Source organism: Stylophora pistillata, chromosome 4, assembly GCF_964205215.1.
Source record: "Stylophora pistillata chromosome 4, jaStyPist1.2, whole genome shotgun sequence".
NCBI lineage: Eukaryota > Metazoa > Cnidaria > Anthozoa > Scleractinia > Pocilloporidae > Stylophora > Stylophora pistillata.
Genome location: NC_142522.1, coordinates 19,409,039 through 19,433,229, shown reverse-complemented (window position 1 = coordinate 19,433,229; position 24,191 = coordinate 19,409,039). Strand labels below are relative to the sequence as shown.

At 37.8% G+C, this 24,191-nt stretch overlaps 1 protein-coding gene across 1 annotated transcript; it reads right to left on the bottom strand.

Annotated features, from left to right (window-relative positions):
• Positions 1-5,828: 5,828 nt before the first annotated feature.
• Positions 5,829-24,028, bottom strand: LOC111332734 (E3 ubiquitin-protein ligase arih1). The gene is made up of 18 exons (XM_022938149.2): positions 23,661-24,028; positions 22,340-22,407; positions 21,464-21,554; positions 20,098-20,169; positions 19,490-19,582; positions 19,342-19,397; positions 17,150-17,216; positions 16,377-16,483; positions 16,210-16,252; positions 15,085-15,156; positions 14,282-14,359; positions 14,110-14,162; positions 10,430-10,487; positions 9,334-9,417; positions 8,371-8,433; positions 8,093-8,206; positions 7,409-7,521; positions 5,829-6,826 (listed from the first exon to the last, which is right to left on the bottom strand). The coding sequence occupies exons 1-18, from the start codon at positions 23,886-23,888 to the stop codon at positions 6,739-6,741; spliced, it is 1,548 nt and encodes a 515-aa protein (XP_022793884.2). The 5' UTR covers positions 23,889-24,028; the 3' UTR covers positions 5,829-6,738.
• Between the last annotated feature and the right edge of the window lie 163 nt (positions 24,029-24,191).

Below are 24,191 nucleotides of genomic sequence, written 5' to 3'. Positions count from 1 at the left end.
TGCAGATATATATCCGTTGATAAGAGAAAAAAAAAGAATAAATGCTGTGCAGTGTAGGAATTTAACTCACAACCTCTCACTTTATGGCCTTCCAGCTAGTTTTACATTCAGGGGTTTATACAGTCAGGGCTCTTACAATCAGGGGTTCTTACAATCAGGGGTTCTTACAATCGGGTCTTACAGTCGGGTTCTTACAATCAGGGGTCTTGGGTTTTTATCATCAGGGGTTCTTGCAATCAGGGGTCTCACAATCAGGGGTTCTTACTATCAGGGGTTCTTAAAATCAGGGGTTCTTACAATCAGGGGTTCTTACAAACAGGGGTTCTTAAAATCGGGGATTCTTAGAATCAGGCGTCTTACAGTCAGAGGTTCTTACAGTCAGGGGTTCTTACAATCAGGGGTTCTTACAATCGGATTCTTAAAATCAGGGGTTCTTACAATCAAAGGTCTTACAGTCAGGGGTTTTTACAATCAGGGGTTCTTACAATCAGGGGTTCTTACAATCAGGGGTTCTTAGAATCAGGGGTCTTACAGTCAGAGGTTCTTACAGTCAGGGGTTCTTACAATCAGGGGTTCTTACAATCGGATTCTTAAAATCAGGGGTTCTTACAATCAAAGGTCTTACAGTCAGGGGTTTTTACAATCAGGGGTTCTTACAATCAGGGGTTCTTAGAATCAGGGGTCTTACAGTCAGAGGTTCTTACAGTCAGGGGTTCTTACAATCAGGGGTTCTTACAATCGGATTCTTAAAATCAGGGGTTCTTACAATCAAAGGTCTTACAGTCAGGGGTTTTTACAATCAGGGGTTCTTACAATCAGGGGTTCTTAGAATCAGGGGTCTTACAGTCAGAGGTTCTTACAGTCAGGGGTTCTTACAATCAGGGGTTCTTACAATCAGGGGTTCTTACAATCAGGGGTTCTTACAATCAGGGGTCTTACATTCAGGGGCTCTTACAATCAAGGGTCTTACAGTCAGGGGTTCTTACAATCAGGGGTTCTTACAGTCAAGGGTTCTTACAATCAGGGGTCTTAAAATCAGGGGTTCTTACAATCGGGTTCTTAAAATCAGGGGTCTTAACGTCAGAGGTTCTTACAAACAGGGGTTCTTACAAACAGGGGTTCTTACAATCAGGGTTCTTGCAATCAGGGGTTCTTACAATCAGGGGTTCTTAAAATCAGGGGACTAAAAGTCAGAGGTTCTTACAAACGGGTTCTTACAATCAGGGGTTCTTACAATCAGGGGTCTTACAGTCATGGGTTCTTACAATCAGGGGTTCTTACAATCAGGGGTTCTTACAATCAGGGGTTCTTACAATCCGGGGTCTTACAGTCAGGGGTTCTTACAGTCAGGGGTTCTTACAATCAGGGGTTCTTACAATCAGGGGTCTTACAGTCAGGGGTTCTTACAATCAGGGGTCTTACAGTCAGGGGTTTTTACAATCAGGGGTTCTTACAAAGAGGGGTTCTTAAAATCAGGGGTTCTTAGAATCATGGGTCTTACAGTCAGAGGTTCTTACAGTCAGGGGTTCTTATAATCAGGGGTCTTGGGTTTTTACAATCAGGGGTTCTTGCAATCGGAGGTCTCACAATCAGGGGTTCTTACAATCAGGGGTTCTTACAATCAGAGGTTCTTACAATCAGGGGTTCTTACAATCAGGCGTCTTACAGTCAGGAGTTTTGACAATCAGGGGTTCTTACAATCAGGGGCTCTTACAATCAGGGGTTCTTAAAGTCAGGGGTTCTTAGAATCAGGGGTCTTACAGTCAGAGGTTCTTACAGTCAGGGTTTCTTACAATCAGGGGTCTTACAGTCAGGGGTTCTTACAATCAGGGGTCTTAAAATCAGGGGTTCTTACAATCAGGGGTCCTAAAGTCAGAGGTTCTTACAATCAGGGGTCTTACAGTCAGGGGTTCTTACAATCAGGGGTTCTTACAATCAGGGGTTCTTACAGTCAGGGGTTCTTACAATCAGGGGTCTTAAAATCGGGGGTTCTTACAATCAGGGTTTCTTACAATCAATGGTCCTTACGTTTAGGGGTTTACATCGTTGTGTCTTACACGAGTGGGCTATGCCCAGATGTTGATGTTGTTCGTTGTTTCTTACATCCATGGGTTTTAATCAATGTGTCTTACATGATGAGCTGTACTGAGATGTTGCAACTTATCTTAGTATCTTACGGTTAGGGGTCAGTGTTGATCGTAACTCTTAACATACAGTGCGTATTGTGTGCCTAGATGTTGATATTGATTAATTGAACTTAAAATGTCACATCCATGTTAAACGTGTGTCCATTTGTTTATTGCGATGGTAAAATGTTACATCTAGGGGTCTGCGCGCAGATGTTGATATCGATCGTCGATCGTGAAGGTCAGAACCGTACTTGACATCCAGGGGTTTTATATTTGTACCTCTATATTTTCGCTATGTAGCGATGATGATTTACATGAGGGGGTTTTGAATAAAATGTCATGGTATTTTTATATAAGGGTCTGTTCCCAGCTATTGATAATGATCCGAAAATAATGCATGTCAATACATGTAATCAATATCGTTTTCATCTGGAAAGGCGTATTAATTTCCCAGAACGAGTATGTGCGTCTTGGCAAACTGCAAAGAACATAGCTAACTTCAGAGGGAGATATGTTTTCGTCTTGTGACGAGCGTAGAATAGAGAAAAAACATGAGTCCACATGTGGATGTTTCAGAAGCTACCGTGAATGCTATGGCAACATAAAGCAATTGCTAGGTTTATGTGTCACGCGTTCTTCCTACCGGTAGGGGTCAGCAATTTCGAAAGCTTCGCGCTAGTGAACAGATCGCGAGATAGTAAATTTTGAGTTCAGTAATGAAGTTAAAAAAAAGATGAAATAAATAACTTGACTCATTTGTACCCGCATTGCGTGATATCCAAAAATCGCCTGCGAGCCGGAGGTAGAGAAAATAGAACTTAGTTATCCGAAAGTTTATTCACCTAAGAAATAAAATTACAAGTATATCAGCTACGTTTCAATTGTTTTTTAAGCCATTTTCCCCAAAGTGCACAATTTTCTTCAAATAAAATGAGGTGGTGTGATAGAAATTCACAATCATACGACACGAAAAAACTCCAGGTGTACATTTACACCAATAAAAGAAAAAACATGTCCTTCTTGACCTTGTTAAGTTTACCAAACTGCTCTCGATCTGTTTTTCTATGACTCATCTAATGTACTATGTCAATAAGCATAAGAAAGTGAGGCGACACGTAGACTCTTTCAATTAAGTTTTCATGTAACAACATGACTTCACTCGTTGGAGTCGGAATCCCTACGAGGAGGGGAAAATACCGTTCGATTCAGCCAAGGCATGTAACTTAAGGACTAATTGCTGGAGAATGTGTTGATTTAAAGGGAAAGTACGGTCTAGAAAGATTTTATCTCAATTATCTCAATTAGAAGACTTTTTTCCTCAGGATTTCGAAAATAACTGCCATTTTGTCTAGTTTCAGTTGCTTTGTTTTAAAATTAAAAGAGAGCTAAAAATTTAATAAAATTTAATAACGTAATTTAACGTTTTTAAGAAAACAATTATTCCACTCGCACTTGTTGGATATGAGATGATTATAGCCAACTCGGCGCTACGCGCCTCGTTGGCTATCTATCATGTTATATCCAACGCGCGCTTGTGGAATAATTTGTAATTATTAAAAACTGGATAATTGGATAATGCAATTCAAGACTTTTTATTGGCTTAGCCATTATGGTATATCAGCCAATATACCATAATCTACAAATATGGTAAGCGTAAGCGTCAGCTTAAAATCAAAAGGGAGCTAAAAAATCCAGTTTCTTCTTACAAAATAATAATTTCTTGGGGGCGTTTTTAATAAAACAATTATTCCACTCGCGCTTGTTGGATATGAGATGATCATAGCCAACTCGGCGCTACGCGCCTCGTTGGCTATCTATCATCTCATATCCAACGCGCGCTCGTGGTATAATTGTTAAATATCCTTCGTCAGGCAGGCGCCCATATTTCACTGTATCATATCGATTGGACACGATAAAAATAATATGAAAATATTTATTTCTTCGAACCAACTTGACGTAATTATGAAGTGCTTACGCTTTCAAAAGAAATCGAAAGTTTCAATTTAGCTTCAATTATATTGAGGTAATTTCTAATGTAAACACTGTACGACAGAGGCGATTTTCCGGCTCGCGTCGAAAATAACAAAGCTCTACTTCTCACAAGTCGCGACATTTCAAACATTTTAGAACGAAAAATACTGCCTTGAAGCTAATTCTAAGCAATAAATTTGAAAAACAACTTTGCAAATTAAAGGTAAATGCTGAAACAAACAAAATTTAATTCGTAACATTTAACTTCTGCCTTTTATCAGCGTTAATTTTGGCAGCTAAGTGTTTGTAATCAATTTTGTCAGTGTTTACGTATACGAAGAATGATCTTCAAGACTATCATTTCTAACTTGTTGCATGCCAACTGGGGCTGATCTTAGTTCCAAATGGTTCGTGTTCCGTTATACACCGAAGCTTGTTTCCCGTAACTGCAAAAATAGTTAGTCTCATTCCGAGGTAGCAGCGTAGCGGGCACTGCGGTCTTCTTTAGCAAAGTATTAACTATCACTCCACAGCTAGGATTTGTTCGAGGAAAAAACCTTTGCCTTTCGAATTGAGTCAGTGTCTTAGTACATTTAATTCTTAGGAGGATACATTCTCGTTTTCCGTAGGTTTCTCTTGACAGTTGCCGCAAGAGAACCACTCGCGATTCCCAAGACGCGAGCGACCGAGCGGGTCGACGTTTCTTCTTGAAATTAATTTTCTTGACTTTCTCTCTGACTTTCTCCCCAACAGAAGTATCTCCTTCCCCTGAAGACGAGCCATGTTTCGTTTGAAACATAAATGGATGTACTGCATCCTCTCCCTAGATTGAAATCCAAGTCGAGAATTCAATAGGTGGCGCCCCCATCGCCGTTCTTTCCTCGTTTACATCCACTTCAGCAAGGGTTTGCTACGTCATAACAAAAATGGCGGATTTCAATTTGAAAATGCGATTTTTGGAACGTAATTGTTCGCAACTAAAACACTTTTAGCTCAAATGAATAGCCAGTTAGGACAATTCAAGCAAGGAACTTTTGATCTAAGTAAACTTTTTCTAGACCGTACTTTCCCTTTAAGGCTTTCACACCCTAAAAATAAGGATGCAATGTAATTTTAAAGTAATAAATAAAGATTTCTCGCGGCTGGCGCTGTGGTCAAACGAGGATATATATCGTGGCATTTGGTTAAAAACCCGCAAGGAAAGTAGTTTCCAATCTTTTCTGGCTTCACATGCATTGTGAACCTTGGAAAATTCAGACTTGTACCCAGCTGTCTCTCTTCTTTCAAATAATAACAATGAATGCGAGCGTGAGAAAATGGAAAAGGGGTCTTTGAACTCTTTCGTATTCCTTCCCATCATCTTCCGCTTTCGTCGTGTTGGTGCAACTCTAACGAGGGTTAGTAAAGGGAACTAACTCTGCTCTCACCCTGGCCCTGAACAAAATGCGCGGATACATTTTACTGCAAAGCTAACCTAAATTAATTCTACGACCGGAGCTACTGTAAACACTGCTCGTAATCAATAAATTAATTTCGAAGGTTTTCAAAAATGCTTTTCTATTCAAAATGGGTAAATTTTAATAACACCAGCTTTGAGTTTTGGTGCGGACGGAAAACATTTCGAAAAAGACGCTAAATAGAGCTTCAGAGTCAACTCTTGCATTTCTGTCGCCAGCGATCGTTGTTGTACTGACCGACCCCTAATCAAATGTATGGAAGAGACAAGCATTTAATAACTGGGTTTATTTACAAGTAGTAGCATTTTCAAAAGTAAGATAAAAGAAGTGTAGGAACATACATCAAGTCAACAGAGGATAATTCGACATGAAGGAAAACGCGTTCACAACTTAGTCCGAGACACAGCATATAAACGTACATCGTCCTTTACGCACCGAGAACGGGGTCTTAAATTGACTGAAGTTAGGATATTTCCTCGCAACTACAGCAATCGTCGCCTTGCAAAAACAATCCAGTGAATACGAGATATTCCTCTTTGCTGGATCACTGCGATCAATACGTCCCGAAGTACACCAATGCTGACATTTTTAGAATGAGCCACACCTCAATTACGAATTGTTTAGCGACATCATAATCAGCAAAGTTACACAAAGGTGAATCGGCAACAAAAGAAATTCCTCGACCTTAATGATGACCACAGATGATCACCCCGCCTCGCAGTCTCTATTTCAAAACTTTCATAAAGTTCTACATCCTGAGGCAAATTTAACACTGCCCAATTCGAAGCGATACGATCAAGAGCTACCTTAGTTCACTGCAATGAATCGTATCAGAGTTTTTTTTTTTTTTTTGGTGCTTTGGCGCATCTCTTCGTCGCCTGTCACCTATTTAACGGGCTCATTACAGCGGAAAAAATTAGTAAATCTTGACCTGACAAAGCGGGTTATTGACATGGTGGAAACCAAGCTAACAGATTACAAAGTAGGAGAAAACCGTGTCACAGAGATAAACAAGAAGGGAAAAGTTTCGATTTATGTACATTTCTATGTAATTTTCTAATAACTTTTGCAAATATGAACTTCAACTTAAACTATATAACAGCAAGCAATCTGATCCAGTTGACTCCATTTTCATATCCTAGAGTTTAGTAACATTCATCTGTAAGAATGGAAGAGTTTAATCAATCGTAATCCATATACTCCCATATGTCGGTCTCATATCCTTCATACACATGGTCTAAAAGAACTTTTCGTCTTGCTTCGCAGTACCTGGGAACATCAACAGATGATTAAAAAGTTATAAGTGTCTGGTCCAAGTTTTAGCACTACGAATTCTTGCTACCGTTTAAAATGAACATTTTGCGGGATGGTTTTCACCTTTGGTTAGCGGAAAGAAAAAGTTTTGTGGTTCGAGATGACTTAAACTACTGCTTTTATTTGCAATTTGTTTTTCAAGCAGCACAAGACGAAGAAGGAAATATTTGTACAGAGCTGATATCCATTCACTAATATTAGTGAATGGATTTTTCGAGTGAGTCAAAATAAGTCAAGTTTCAAACAAAACCGCGCCACCTTTCTAATGCACCCTTCCTCTGGAACTCCCCGTTTCTGACAAAAACGCCCCTGTAGTAATTTGTGATTAGGATAACGTAGATTTCAACCGAAGAAATGCATACTGTACTAACAATGCAGAAGAAAAATGAGGACCCGCATTTTGGCTCGAGTGCCCGTCACCCCATTTTGTCTAAACATTTTTTCAAAAAAAAAAAAAAAGAAAAAAAAAAAAAAAAAAACAATTGGCGTTAACGTTTTTAAATTGGAAAATAAGGTAGCACTCTTGTACCAACGTACCTGTATTTATCTTGAACCTTTTGTTTTATATCTGATAAACACTCTGACGTTATGTCACGCTCTAGATACTCTGACAGTGTCTCTGTGGCCATTTCTAGATCTTTTTGATTATCCTGTTTAAGTTTCAAATGAAAAACTTCCAAAGTTATTTCCTAATATAAGCAATGCTCTGTTTACCTCCCTTTAGTGGAAAGTTTTTCTAGTTCTGACAGTGTCAGACTACTACAGGTTGGTACGTAAAAAGTACGATTCAAATAGGCTTCAACACGGATAAAAAGACGATCAAACAAATCGTTTGGTCAAAGAAGAGAATGGTTGCACATTAAAAAGTAGAAACTGAGTACTTTAAAGCACTTAAGAGGATAAATACCGATTTCTAGGTCCGTAGTGTTAATTACAAGCCGATTTTTTTTGGGCTCAGATTTATGGTAAAAGCGAAAAAACACGAGGTTCCGTAACTTACAGTAGAGACTGTGAAAACGAGATTAGTAAGATATCTGTCATATCTCTAGGATCAAACAGAGGGGGGAGATTTCAAATCAAACAAACTTATGAATTTAGCGGGCCGCGCAGTGAAATATGGCCCGCTAGATTACCAATCATAGCGCACGTACCAACTGAGCGATACAACAATGCTGAAATGGGTTCTACGATTCACAAGTATTTCGAATGGCTTGCACTCACCTCAAAGATGACTGATTGATTGTTTTTCTTAAGGTAGAAAGCGAACACGTAAGTGTATTTAAGAGTGTTTCTGCACAAGCAAAGAACATCTACGGCTTTGCGAAGAAATTGAACCTAAAAAAAAAGAGACCGTAGACTTTAAGTCGCGGTTATGTGGAAAAGTCGCAAACTTACACTCTTAAGTCTTGTGTGTCCCGTTCCGCGCTAATAATAAAAAGTAAAGAAAAAAAGTCTACTGATTTTGCATTATAACACTTGAATGTGACATTGCTACAAACCTCGATCCACGACATGTTGTGTTGCTGCATTTCTTCCATTTTTTGCTTGACTTGAGCATACAACTAACGATTAACAAGCACAAAAGAGTTTTAAGCATAAGCTTAATCAGTAGCTGCATAGTCTTGCTGTTGTTGTGGCTTCCTAATTTCTCAAACAAATTAATCTAACCGAGCAGGGATACAAAGCAAAACTTCTATGACAAGTCGTGTAATAATTTCGACCACGACCTGGAAATAACAGGGAATTGAAAAAAAAAAAAAAAAAAAAAAACTTGTCGGCCACTTTGTTCTCGTAGGGCCACGCCTCCAAGTCTCTTGCCACGTGTTCTGTCGTGGAACGATGTAATTATTGGTGCTTCGGCAAGAACGTTTCATGTGAGGCCTCGAGCAACGCGAGCCAACGAGAGGTCTGCTTTTAGTCACGCAGAGAACCCAGCATAGGAAAGGGCTATTACAACAGTTTCAAATTTGTCACAATTAGTTTTGTTTCATATGATTTTCAAGCTTCCTTCGACGCAGGACACCTGACTTTACAACACACCTCTATGAATAGTCCTTTCTACAGTTGTGGGCTTGGTGGCCAAGCCTTTGAACAGGAGTGAGGCTAAGGGTGACCTTGTTACGATACAGATGTTGCTGCTTTTCAAATGCAAATTTCTTTGTTATCATGCTAACTAGATACAGCTCTCTATCACAACAGGCTCACCCTTAGCCTCACTCCTGTTCAAAGGCTTGGCCACCAAGCCCACAACTGTAAAAGGGACTATTGCAGCAGAAAAATGCAAAATGAAGAACGTACCGTCCCTTTTGTACCGGAACGAATTGAAAAAAGGTACATTAAGGTAATGGTTACAGACGAGGAGAAAGATAAGTTGAAATCATTGGAGCTGTACAGGTGAATTGTGCCGACTGATTGCTCACTTTATCTATGAAGCAAACAGCTTTTTTTTTCTAAACCCTTACCTTAGTTTCAAACTTGGCACTCTGTGCATGATTCATATAACGATTACAGTAAAACAAGTAGCGTTCCAAGGCTTGCCGTGATTTCTTAAAGAATAAAAGATATTGTACGTCGAATCAAGACTCATTACCACAATGCAACTCTGGATTATTAACTCAAGACTGGAGACATCATCTTCGCTCTCCACACCCTGACACCAGCAGGCATATTGTCCATACTGGACCGGGCTGTTCAAAACACGATTAACCTAACCCGGGACAAGTGTACATTTTTAATTCACTTAAATCGCTTTGCGAAGAGATTTTTCTTTCGTAATTTTTTCCATCTAGTTTCCAGTCATATCGAAATAAACCCCATGAAAACCTTGGCTCTTAAACACGCTCTTTCACGCGAGAAATTAAAGCCAAGATTAACCTTTCATCCTAAATTAACGTTCGCCCCTTTCGAACAACCCGATCCTGTTCTCTATACAATCCCAATGGTGTTCACAAGGAAAGAGCTTCTTTAGTTGGCGTTCATTTCCTTTATTCTGGTGACCTTTCTGTGTGATACTGTTGGGAGGAATTAGATGCTAGTCACTCGAAGGAGTATGTTTTGGTTTTCATCTGATCGGTTGAAATTGATAAATGGGGTAGATTTCTTCAACAGATTTTCAGTTCACCGGCTAGTTCATGTTGAGAGGATGGATCACCAGCGTCTCCCTAAGCAGCTACTCTATTCACGGTTATGCTAGAGCAAACGGAATCAGGTCAGACCAAGGCTGAGATTAAAAGACACTGCAAAAAAGAAACCTGAAGAAGTTGGATATTGACAGGATTTCCTGGCAGAGGAAAGCGAAGGATAGAACTGCGTGGAGGAATTTGATCGGACCTAAACGAAACAGTCACTGCCCCGACAGACTGCTATGATGATGCTGATGATGTGTCTGGTTCCCTTACTCCCCCCTCACAGGGTGGCTAGATTGAGATGTTATGTTCACTGCCACAATTGTTTTTAGCATTTTCAGGACGTAAAAGGCCTAAGTGCGTTGGGTGCACGAAAGCATACTTTGCTTCAACTAAACAATTTTTTGAGTGAAGTTTTGCAATATAAACTTACAGCTTGGGCATCTCTGGCTGCTTGTGCATCTTTCTCATCGTAACGATTGCAACTGTACCTATTAGTAAAGAACGTAGCAAGTAACACGAGTGTAAATCAATTCTTTCAAGACAAAACGAACACAATCAAGCTGCAGTCCAAGAGGTATAATATAATTTTCATTTCCTGAGCTCAAAGTAAATTGAATGAAAGCAAATTCAACATGTGTATAGGGGGATTATTACGGAAGCCGAAAAGGGACAATCCAAAAATATTTTTCAAATCCCGAAAATTATTTCAAATCGCAATATTTATTTTAAACTCACTGTCGAAAAGTTTGACAAATCCAAAGATAAAATGCAAATCCAAAAAAATATTTAGAAATCCAAAAATTTTTTTCAAAATCCGAAAATATTTTGCGAATCCAAAAAAATATTTTGAAATCCAAAAAAATTTTTTCAAAATCCGAAAATAATTTGCAAATCCAAAAAAATATTTTGTCACGTGCTATTTGCGCCAGCAGTCACCCAGCGTTACACCGACGTTTTCTTGCCATATCCCGCATCATCCCGCATACAAAATGGTGAAGGAACGAGGATAGAACATGTTCTGTCATAAATGTGGAGGAGAATGTGGGAAAAATGAAACATTCTGCCGTTGTTGTGGAACACTAAAATGGCGTGAAGAGGAAAGTGTGTTGTCCAGCTCGGGAGACGAAAGATTGGCTATAGAACATTACTTTAATAAGGGATTTCGTTACGAGATCATTGTTCACTTTCTGGCAGAATACCATGGGATTTCAATAAACGTGAGGACTTTCAAGAGAAGGCTACGTCACTATGGGTTACAAAGAAGAAACCACCTTCATTCAGAACACACTGTTCGGGAAATAGACGAGAAATTGTTGTAAAATAGGGTTAACAGGCCTACACTTACTCCTATCTTATCCGAACATGCTCTTGTTAATCACCTTAGTGTCAATGAAATTAGTCATAGATGTAATCAACTGCAATTTTCCTTCCACCAAGTTGAAGCGGGCTACGTAAAGAAACTGATAGACTCTCTGAATCCTAAAAAGGCCACTTGTCCGGATAAAATATCACCAAGGGTTATTACTGTTTCCTCTGAGGCATTGGCAGTACCACTTAACAACCTTATAAATCACTGCATAACCATCCACGCTTGGCCAAGTTTGTGGAAACGCAGCAATGCGAGTCCCCTTTACAAGAAGGATAGTCCTACCGATAAGGCGAACTATCGTCCAGTGTCTGTGATAACATGCTTCTCTAAAATCTTTGAGAGAGTTTTGCATGACCAAATGTATGAATTGGCAAAGTTGATACTAAGTGATAGTCTATCAGGCTTTTTCAAGGGTCACTCATGTGCGACTGCTCTCCTTAAAATGACTGATGATTTCAGAGCTTCTCTGTGTAATAGGGATCATTGTATTGCCATTGCAGTGGACTTATCAAAGCCCTTCGACTCAATCTCTCACAGCCTACTTACTTCCAAGTTGACAGCTTATGGCTTTACCGAAAGCGCAGTGAACCTTATTCGTTCTTATCTGCATGATAGGCTGCAACGAGTTAAGATTGGTAATAACTACTCAGATTGGAAAACAATCCAACATGGTGTTCCTCAAGGATCAATATTGGGACCTGTACTATTCAACCTATTCATTAATGATCTCACTTATTTTGTCAAAGATGCTAAACTAAGGCTTTATGCTGATGATACGACACTGTATCTGTCACACCCTACTCAATATGCGTTACAGTTAAGATCTCAGAGAAAGTTCGATGTGCTGCAGTCATGGTTCAAGCGTAATTACTTAAATACAAACGAATCTAAAACTAAAGTATTGCCTTTGGGTGATAATCCGCCATGTTATGAATTGTTTGCTGACCGTACTTGGCCTCCCTTGAATGTGGTACACGATATGAAGTTAATAGGTCTAACTATTGACAGCTCCTTATCTTTAAAAGCCCACATTAAATCCGTGTGTAATAAGGTTAAAGCCAAAGTTAGTGCTCTTGGGAGAGTTCGTAAATTCATACCTTCAGAAGTGATGGTCAATATTTACAAGGCATTTATTTTGCCACACTGAGAGTACTGTGCTCCAGTCTTAGTTGGGTTATCATCTGGCCTATCTAACAAACTGGAGCTCACTAATCAGTATGCCATTAGTACTCTTTTAAACATGGCTAAGTCAAACTCATATAGTACCTTACTTCACCATGTGGGACTGAAGACCCTAGAGCATCGCAGATATTCTCATGCTCTCTGCCTTTTTTATAAATGCTTACATAACATGGGGCCGAATAATATTAGGGAGATGTTTTTATTTCGTAACAATAAATATGACCTCAGAGGCTTCTGCAAGCTTGATCAGCCTACTTATTCTAGCAGATTCATGCATAGGTCATATCAATACGTCACTACAAGATTATGGAATATCAACCTGACAATGCAAGAAGAGCTCCTTCTCTTAATATTTATAAATCAATGCTGGACGAGGTCAACTTGACTGCCAGTGTGGAGTGTGAATGCAACTTTTGTACATAACTTATTTTATCCCTAGTTTGTTCCCTCTTAGTTTTATTGATTCCTATTTATTTCCTATATATGCATCATGATTCCCATATGATTTTATAGTTCCTTTTTATTACTATTATTATCATCATTGTCTAGCTTGTTATGTATATTATTTTAACCTGGCACGTTCACGTTAAAACGAGTTATACTCAATTGTGAAATGTGGATAAATAAATTACTACTACTACTACTACACGACTCCCCAGGGCGTGTTTAGAGTAGCCTATTCAAAGTTTGGCCCCATTGAGTATGTCTTTGGGCGACCGTCCTCTTTTGTAAGATACGAGAAACGGATTTTTGTATATTTCGTTGAGTAGTGGTTGTGTTTCTATTAAATACCAGTGTCTCGTGAGAATTTGCTTTAGGTTTGGTACTGACGGTTGGTATTGTGTAACACAAAAGGCAAGATTCGTTGGTTCGTCTTTTGTTTCTGTTGAAGAGCTAATTTCCTGTTTTTTTAATTCACTTTTAATTCACTTCTAATTTCCTGTTTTTTAATTCAGTCTCTTTTAATTCCTTGTGGGGACAGGAACTATAGTGTGTATACAGAAATGTCTCAGTTTGTTTAAAATGAGTACGCACATCAGGGATTGTGTCTTTTTTGAATCGTTCGCCTTTGTAGATGTACAGCTATTTTTTTTACTGTCTCGATCGTTAAGTTGTCTTGATTGCTTTCAGCTTGCGCCACGTGCGCTGATTCGATCGTACTACAGTTCTTAGTGTTCCCATTTAACACAAAATTTTTTTGGATTTGCAAAATAGTTTCAGATTTTGAAAAGATTTTTTTGGATTTCAAAATATTTTTTTGGATTTGCAAATTATTTTCGGATTTTGAAAAAATTTTTTTGGATTTCAAAATATTGTTTTGGATTCGCAAATTATTTTCGGATTTTGCAAAAAAAAATTTTTTATTTCTAAATATTTTTTTGGATTCGCAAAATATCTTTGGATTTGTCGACTTTTCGACAGTGAGTTTAAAATAAATATTGCGATTTGAAATAATTTTCGGGATTTGAAAAATATTTTTGGATTGTCCCTTTTCGGCTTCCGTAGATTATAACGCAAACTTAATTGACCTTCATAGTATAAAAAAGCAACACACTTACCAACTTGATCCATGTGGCTCCCATGGTCCCAGACACATCCAACAAAAGTCAGCCTTAAATTGGAGAGAACACAATCAACCTTTTAACAGTTTGTAATAAGCCAAAAATAAGAATTTGTACATACATTCAAGGAAACTCTTTCAGCTTTCCCAATCTCAAGAGAGACAGTTACCTTGCAGTTGTTGTTGCGACAAACCATGTGATTACAACCTCCATTCTTCTCTATTGTCACATGACACTTTGGGCATTCCTATGATAGAGGTTAGAATTGAAAGATTATTGTGTGATTCATCACCAATCCTAAAGCTGAAATAGTTAGAGACCTCCTGGGCAGGTAGACCAAATTGTATCCAGAATGCCTCCTACATTAATTGGAGTCCACCCACTAGGAATATTTCTTTGTTTGAATTTCATTCACAGGTCAAATAAAATTTATTTCATTACAAAAAGAAAAAAAAAATGGTGATCAGATTCCTTTACAGGAGGCGAACCCTCTCAACTTTGCCTTGCTCCCAATATGTGGCTTCGTTGGTCAGTTGTTAGTAGTGCCCAACTAATATCTGGGGGGTATGGGTTCAAATGCTGTTGAAGCCTGAATTTTTTCAGGCTTCTTTTCTGCAATTGCTCAAGTTGCAGTCCACCTGATATATCATTTCTTTGCTTGGAAACTGAACTATTAGGCAAAAAAAAATAAGTATTTTAAGTTCTATCTCCAGGACACTGAAGCCAGTAGCTTCTACCTACATAATAGTTTTACATGGTTCAGGTTAAAATGGCTTCAAAATAGTTTGTAATGTTCAATTGCCTTTGTTTAAGGAATATGTATTTGTACCATAAAAAAAGGGAAAAAATAGCAAACCAAACTAGTTTGAAATAACTTTGAACAAAAATATATATTCAACTACAACATATAAGCTAAAAGTAGTGATCTTAGCACACCAAAAATTATAGAGGAAAGACAATAATCCAACAAACCTTTGTATTTGCTGATATCCAATTTGATGTTTCACTGTCATCATTACATTTCTTTATCCACTTCTTGAGCCACTAAGGCACAGAATGAGAGATATAGTTTTTGGGAGAATTCACAAATAAAAAATATCACAAAATTCTCAAATGTGATTAATTATCAGCACTCATGTGACACGGTAGCAGCACCCAGTGGCCCCTGGTGCCTTACTTTTGCTCTTGGCCAACTCAGAAATCTTAGTTTTTAATAAAATGCATATGCTGGGCACCCTGGATATCACAGTTTCAGAGGACTCGGCTCCCTTCAATTGTTCTTAGAGCACAGCCTTGACTTTATGCTTGTGTTTCAACAGTGAAATAAAATGGTTTATGCGTCATGCCTGTGTAATTTATTCACACCACATGATGGCTGGATTGAGATGTTAAGGTCATGAAGTTTTCTTCAGTAGGAGAAGGAGCAAGAAAAGGTTCTTTCCAAAGATAGAAATCCCCACTCCTTGAGTGTTTCTTTGAGCTTTATGCTTTGTGTAAGGCCATATGGGTATGCTAATATCTAGACTGTTGTTTCCTTTCCTTGCAGGAAAAAGTCAAGTGTTGTGTTGTTATGTTCAGATAGTTTCACTTGACTCCCATCATAGCTTGTGTCATCCATGAATTGATCTATAATCATATCCATGAATAACAAATATTCCTGTAGCTCTCCCCTTTTCATGGCAGAATGATTTTGTTAATCACTTGTGTGATAAAATACTAAATTAGACTCCACTTGGTATTCTTACTGTTATAAATTTAGGTCAAAAGAGACAAATAACATGTCTGTGAGAAAAAAGAAAACAGACCCAATGGCCTTACCTTCTCCAGTACAAGGCCCTGCCGATGTGGGCAAGGTAACACCAGGTGAGGTTGGTGTTTCTGGACCAACATCAGTATCTGAGCAACTGTGCTCCTTCCCTTCCCTAACCCAACAACAGTCAACTGATAACAAGTTAGGGTTAAAGCTGAGTTAGAGAAAGGGGTAGGTATGCAGTTGATAAGTTACTGACATAGATCTGTGTTTCTCATTAACATTTAGAGTAAAGGCACTACACACACACACAGACATGGGAAGAAAATATGGTTTTGGTTACTTACTGCACATCGCACAGGCTCATGAACAGGTTCTCCACATCCAAAGCTGAAGACGCAAAATACATGTATAGCAACGTTACCATCTATGAGCAGACAATTAATTGTACTTTGAAAATCAAACACTCAATTTGCAAGGCACTCTATGAAAAGAAAGCTAGTTGTAGACCTACCAAAATGTGTACCCACACAAACATGTCACAGGTAAAGCATCATGATAATTGGCTTTCACAGCATTTTGGCAGTCAGGCCCTGGACACCAACTCATCAGTCTATTACTCTATAATGAAAAGACGACAAATAGTACGATTATTATTTACTCATCCTAAGCACCCACCAAAAAGACAAAAAAGCAATTTTGGCTGTAATAAAATCCTTTTCATCCATCTGGTGAATTAGAGTTTTTCTCAGGTGAGGGAGGAGGGGGGGGGGGTGGCAGCTTCTCCTCCTCACTGTTTGAAGGGTTAGAGGACAGGGAGAGGAAGGGGGGTGAGAATCCCCTGTTTTCATGCCCTTTTTCCCCCCTTCAGGAACTTTTAACACTTCCACCTCCTGCCCCTTACCAAAAAAACTGATATTTTTTTCTGAAAACATCTTTTTTTTTTTCCATTAAGTGGAAAGTAAGCAAAGTTAAGTTTCTGCTCTGAAACAGCCCTAAGACAAGAGTAATACAAGAAACTGTTGGTGTCATACAGTTGAGGGGATTCCTCAGTATTGCACTGTACATGAAGTACTCACTGTACTCAATGAATGAGGTAAACTGGTACCATACTCTTTTACGCTTGAATGAGTACAGTGACCTATATTTTTCTATTGTAGTTCTCAAAACAGAGATTGCTGGGGAAAATTCAAGGTAAGTTTCAAAAAAGTGGTTTAATAACCTTTATTTCTGAGGAATCACCTTCAAAGACAAAGCTACAAAGCCTGCCTTCTGACTTAAGCTTACCTCAACAAAGCTGTTAGCTATAAGGTGGTGATATCGTGCTTTTACTTTAGTGTCTTTTACCACTTGTCTGCCATTGAACAAAAAATAAAAATTATGCAGAAACACAATGCCTTGCTGGCTGTATTTTTTAACTTGTTACATTTCATAAATATCAGTCAAAATGGTAAAACTGCAGTGCAAAATAATTTCAATAAAAATCCTCCTAACAATGGATCAGAGAGGGTTCCTATACATCTTATTCATAAATGGCAGACGTGCAGTTTAGACCTGAGCTGAGTTCACCAAAACGAGGCTTAGGAGGCGTCGCTCGATCTAATGAAACTGTGAGTTTTGTTCGAAGGTTTGTGGAATTACTGACTGTTTACACTGTAGTTAAATTGAGGATTAGTTGATGTAATGTAGTTGAAGACCTTGGCGAATGTTCTGTTGTAAAAATAGCGGCGAGTTTTGCTGTTAATTTGAGTCAAGACGATATTCCCAGAGCATCTGTAGAGGGAAGAAACCCGGCAGAGCTCAACAATGATGCACTGAGGTTTTGGCTAAAATATAGCGGAGATAAATGCAAAGGGCTGAAAACAAAGGCTCACCTATTAAAATGGCAGGTTTAAATGTGACGATTGATAGCCAAATATAAGTAGTATTAAGCTATACTTCTTGTGTTGAGTGAGTTAAAAATAGTTTGGTTTCGATATCTGAGTAGAATACACTTGAATTCGAAAGTTTTTCTCCAAGGTTGATGAATATATCAAATCGGGGTTAGAAGACGTGATAGTCAATCTTGATCCAGATTTAACTTACACAAAGAGGAAAATTGCTGGAGAGCAAGCAGCAGCCATGAGACTGTAGCAAGTACTTCTATAAATGCCAGTTCTACCTGTGTTTCAAGAATATCGTTTGCTGCTTCGGGTGTTTTGCCAGGCTCCGAAGACACTGAAAAAGACTTTCTGGGACAGATTTCTTCTCTTTTTCCTGACGTTGATTAGGCCTTTCACCAGGGGGTAGTCGCTTTCATTGTGAAGTTTGTTTCCAAGCAAATATCGACGGAACTGCACTTGTCTTCAGAGACATTAATCCACCAAGACCCTTTGATATGTCACAAAGTTTGAAATGTAATGAACACACTTTTGGTGCCCTGGAGATGCGAAAAAATCTACCAACATCTCTATGTATAGCATGTATTCATTGCTTCTTCATTTCCTCTTCGTCTGGAAACTTAAACAATCCAATTTGTTCTCCTTTTGGTCCAACATGCCCTCTTTGTGTGCACAATGACACGCAACGGTGAATGTTTGTCTTTGATGCCATGTTACTTGCGATGCCTCCTAAGCCTCGTTTAGGTGAACCTAGCTCAGGTCTCAACCGCACATCCGCCATTTATGAATAAGGCATATGAGGTTAACGTGAAGTAAATTTTTCGAATATGATAACATTATATAGCTCTTTGAAATACATTTAGCTTAACTTTCTAAACTAAATGTTCTTGAGAAAAGCTCTTGCAAAACAAATTAAATGTATTAAAATGACTGTTGATTGTACAAGAATGATAATAACATGATTCCTTACTGATAATTTCAATTCCATAAGGTCGTACTAGTAGCAAGTATGATAAATATTGTAAGAAATAGACACATTTTTTGAGAGACATGTTTTGGCATGCTTATGCCATCTTCAATCAATGAGTAACAGAACGAGAGTAATTATATAACTTGTCTGTTATATAATTACTCACATTCTCTTACTCATTGATTGAAGATGGCATAAGCATGTTGAAACATGTCTCTCAAAAAAGTTGTCTATTTCTTACAAAATTTCAATTCAATTTACCAAACTCAATAACTCGAAAACCCACTGACCTGAACCTTTTTTTTTGTTTCCCTTTGGGAGTTTGAATAGGTGGGGTTCTACTGTATGTGGGCCCTATCGTTGTTGTTTTCCTTCCAATCAAAAGTTTCATTGCTCAAAATGTACACACAAAGTAAATTTGGCAAAATTTAAGATGGCAGACAGTGAAATAGTTTGATAGGTTTTTTTTTTTGTGGCCACATAACTATAAAGGTTAAGGGATCCATTCCCCAGAATTTTGTGGGGATGTTTCTTGTTTTACAATTATCAAAGTATCAAAAGTGGGCCTTAAGTTATTAATCATCTCATTGATTTTGCTACTAAAAGAATAATTTGAAAAAGATACTTACCCAACAAATACTTCATCTACAAGGATGTCACACTTGTGCGCTGGACAGGAAATGTTCTATTATGCAAAAAATAACAATTCCATGTAATTCAAAGAAAGTAACCTGGAGAGTAAAAGTGAGAGAATACTGACACAAGTAAGATGCCTACCTCTCCAACATGCTCATCCATTACTTTGGTGGTGATGTATTCCTTCCAACATCTATGACAAAACCTATGACTGCATTCTAAACCAACAAAAGTCTGAAGGGCAAGAAATTAAGATGTCTTAATATTGAATGCAATGACAATATATCATGAAAAAGCTTTTAGGAAGTTGTCATTTTGGGAATGAGGTGCCCTTCAGATGATAAGCTGAATAATACACACATTTTGATTGGTTCTCACTTGTGGTCTCTTGGAGTACAATTGCAGCAAGAACATCACCATCAACAACATTTTTTTCTCTTTTATTAGATAGATATCATATATTAAATAGACTCAATGTTGCTGTGGGTCTGTAGAGTAATAGTTCACAGAAGACGTCAAAGAGTACTGAGAACATCAGTGCCTTGTGTACCAATTTTTTTGTTCTTACCTCATTTTGATGTGGTAAGAACAGCAGTATTCTATTACATTTCTACATTATATATTTTTTTCCAGAATCAAACAAATGTCTTGCACGTCGAATGATATCATAAATATGATAACAACAACAACAACAACAACAACAAAAAACAAAACAAAAAAAACACTTGTGTGAAGGTCCTTGTACTTACTGGTGCATGATTGTTTATACAGCAAATTTCACAGGTTCCATCAGTTGATGCTGAAGATGATCTGGTGTTAACCTGAAATTCACCAAACATATTTGACTTTCCTCAAAACTCAAAAACAGACAAACATTAAGAAAAGACTTCAGTTTTCAGCAAGATGGATTAAATATTACAGTCCAATTAAAAATAAATAGAATGCCATAGCCAGTCTAACAAAGTTAAAAATAACTAAAACACAAAACATACATTAACTGGCCTTAAATGTGGGGAAACACAAGGGCCATGTAAAATTTATATCTGACTGGTTAATGTTTCCGGGACCAGTCACCCAGGGTCTCAAAGTAACCTTTTATGAAGTTGCCAGATACAAAAAATTTAGCAGCCACAAAGTTTGATTGGTGAGATTTTTACTTGAAAACAAAATACAAAAATTACAAGCAGCACAGATAATCTCTTGATCAAAATCTATTCCTACTGAAAATAATCACCTGTAGAGTGTGGAAAACCACAATGAAAAAAATCAAAGGCCCCTATGAGGCAGCTCAAGGATTAATCAGATTAGCAAAAGAAAAGGCAGTAGAATAATAAAAGAGAATGGCAATTGGTGTATTCAGCATATTGAAAGTAATCTGAAACAATAAAGAAGTTTATAAAAAAGGAAGAAAAAGTGAACACTCAAGGAATAAAATAGAGAAGGGATTTTGTCTCCTCTGGGCAGTGTACATGTACTAATTTTGGACAGCACAAAGGCAGAGAAAATTTTGTACAGAGCAAAAGCATAGACATGCATTATGCATTAGCTGGGGGTAGCAGTTAGGAAATGGTCTGTTGGTGAGATTGCATTTCTCTAATTTCTATGGCAATTTCTGCTGCCAGTGTGTGCTCCCAGCTTTCAATTCCACAAGGGGATTGAGCCATTAACCATCACTGTGCAGCTTCACTCCACATTACTGGGCAAACTCTATTGAACAAATTGTCCATGATCGATTGATCCGAGCTTAATGTTTAAGACAGATAAAGCCTGTGCCAGCTGTTCAGTTAGTATAACCTGGTGCAACCTGACCCAAATCTCCCACTTTTTTTGAGCTGCAGTTATAAATACAACTTTTAATTTTACTATTACAATCTATGTCACAATAGATCAATGTCTAGGGCTCGACACTAACAGTAGCCCACTAGCCACAGACTAGTAGAAATTCAGTTTTGGCTGGTGGTTTTCAATTTCCACTAGCCAGATTGGCCAGTAAACAAACCGAAATTGTTGTACCATCAAAGATTTCAATAGCCACTTGGCTAGTAAGTTGAAAAGTTAGTGTTGAGCCCTGAATGTCTGTAGCCAAGCAGTGTAAGATCATTGGCAAATACACACCCTTTTACTTGGAACAGGTCTAGAGTTTGTTCTATCTGGACTAACTATATGAGCCTCAGAGAAAAGCCTGTCTTGATCTCCACTGTAGTATCTGAAAGTGTAAAAAAAAATAGCAGATGCTATTTACACCTGATGTTGTTATTACTACTACATTGATAATCAGACAACAAAGAGGTGATTTTTTCATCACTTAAGGAGTAAGCTGCATAAAATACAACAACAAGTCTGATCTAATCTTTACTTGTATATACTACTGCAGCGCATCCTTTCTGTATGCAAGACAAAACCCAAAATATTTGGTCTTATGCATGTTTATACTGGAATTCCCTGTGTTACCCTCAGCCTCCCTTTCAAAGCATACACTGATAACTTTTCATTGGAAAGTATTATGAAGACACTATAATCAAAACAATACCCACACAAAAACAACGAGAAAGCTGAAAAGATTCAAGAAAATTCTAGTCTGAACTGTCAGACATTTCCAGGAGCCAATTAATGACTTTGTTTATATTGAATTTATCTTTTGTGCAAGTCTTGTATGATCGATATGAAGTTCAGATAAGGCTGTAGGGCGTTTTTGAAAGCTAGAATCCAAAATATATGTACTATCATATAGAATAATAGGGGGATAATAAATCCCTTATTCAATGGTCTAAAATCTAATAAGAGTGGACATTTTGTTCATTGCCTGCATTTTTCCTTGCCCCTTTAGGACTCAGAAAAATACTTCACAACTCCCAAAAATATCTATGTGAATTATAGGTTAAACCACTGAATTAGTTGTATCTATCACTACATGTATATTTAATTGGCACTCGAAAAGGTTGAACTACACTCAAGTTCTCAGAGGTAAACAAAAGAGATAATTTAACTAACCTTTCTAGTAGCTTTTCTTTATCCCATTTAAAGTGACTTAGAAGAATCCTGGCTGTTGGTCTGGGCAGCTGTTCCCAATGAAATAAAAAGAGATGGTCAGTCTTCAATTAAGTGTCATATAGCTACAGGCATTACAACTATTACTCTTGTCTGATAGGGTTAACTAAAATATACATCTGTGGCTGGTTATCCAATAAGTAAAAATGCTGCGTTAGTATGTTCATCAAAGACAGACAGTACATAACATTACCTTCACAGGGAAACAATTTTGAACTTATTTCAAAGACAAGTAACACTTCTAATGACTTACATTATATATCATTATTGAACTGGATCATAACACCCAATGAAAGGATAAAAGTTTCAAGAAAACTCACTATCTGAGCTAACATAATTGCTGTGTAAATTTTGCTTTAAGTAAAGGGCCTCTGTGTTAAAATTGCTGTAAAACAGCTGTCTTTCTCAAAAAAATAGCAATGCCCTAGAATACCCTGATTCCAGGACTAAATATATTGCCCTCCATTGCATATCTTGTTCACACTGCAATAGATTCTCAGTTCCCCATGATTTAGCAAATCTCTTGCAAAGCCAAATCTGCATGCCAAATGATCACAATTCAGTAACAAAATAATATCATCTTCCTCTTAATCAAAGATGTCATGTGGTTTCCTTCACATGATGAGTGCAAGTGTGGCAGGAATTATAGCAATCACTTGTAATTCCAAGAACCTGTAAAAGCTTTACATACTTATAAAGTCTAAGAGCTAAAATTGAACACAACGCAATAAACAAGCAAAAAAGTTAGTAGTCGATGGAAACAATGGATTGCCTGATGTAAACTTGATAAAATTGCTTTCATCCCATGAAGCAATATATATTTTATCACCTATTAGTTTGTTGCAATTGCAGGAATACATACGACTTACTTCCTAGAACGGAAAAAGGGTTCGAAGACCAATAATGCTAGGAAGATTGGGAAAAATAAAAACGACAAAAGAGACAAATTTCTTGTTCCTTTCTCCGTTCTGGCTTATAAGAAATTCGAGGGAAGTAAAATAGTTCGTATCACCAGAAAGTTTTCTAAGAAAATGGTTCTTTAGCGTTGGAGAAACTTAAATGTTAGCACTTATTGAAGCACTCATAGCTCACTGAATATACGTAGGATTAACCAGCCCAAAATGCTATGACAATAACACACGACCCTTCGTTTGATTCAGCAAATGCAAGTCCCAAACAAGACAGCACAGCGTTTTGCATTGTTGATGTTTGCATTGATAAATAAGTATATCTGAAGTACTCCCGCGAAACCCTAGTACCTTACCTGAAAAACATTATTAACCTCGTCTATAATAGCGTTCATGTAACTGACTAAAGCTTCGGGGGTTAGACATTCGTAATGAAAATCGTCATTTATGTGAGGTCTCTTCGGAGTCGAGGGTTCATCGCAGTCGATGTCGAAGTCGCTTTCATCGCCCTGTTCGGAGCCGGATTCGTTATAGCTATCTTCGTGTTCGTCGTCAAATATCGCGTCTTCGTCCTCAGAATCCATTTTTGTGTTTAGAAAATCCACGTGTTTAGAATATAGTCAGGTAAGCGAAAAATAATAGCCAGAAATGCTCCAAAAGAATAGTGACCTTCATTTATACGGACGAAACCATGTATACTTTGTACGATTTGGTCACATGACCAGTATTCTGCAATTGTAATTGGTCCAAGAACCATGTTATTATGACGTCAGTATATAAGTAATTTCCTTTTTTTCTTCTCCATATAAAGGACTAAGTACGAAAGATTTACCGTTTCTTTTTTGACAAACGCGTAAACAGAAAGTTGCGTCAAAATTACATCATAA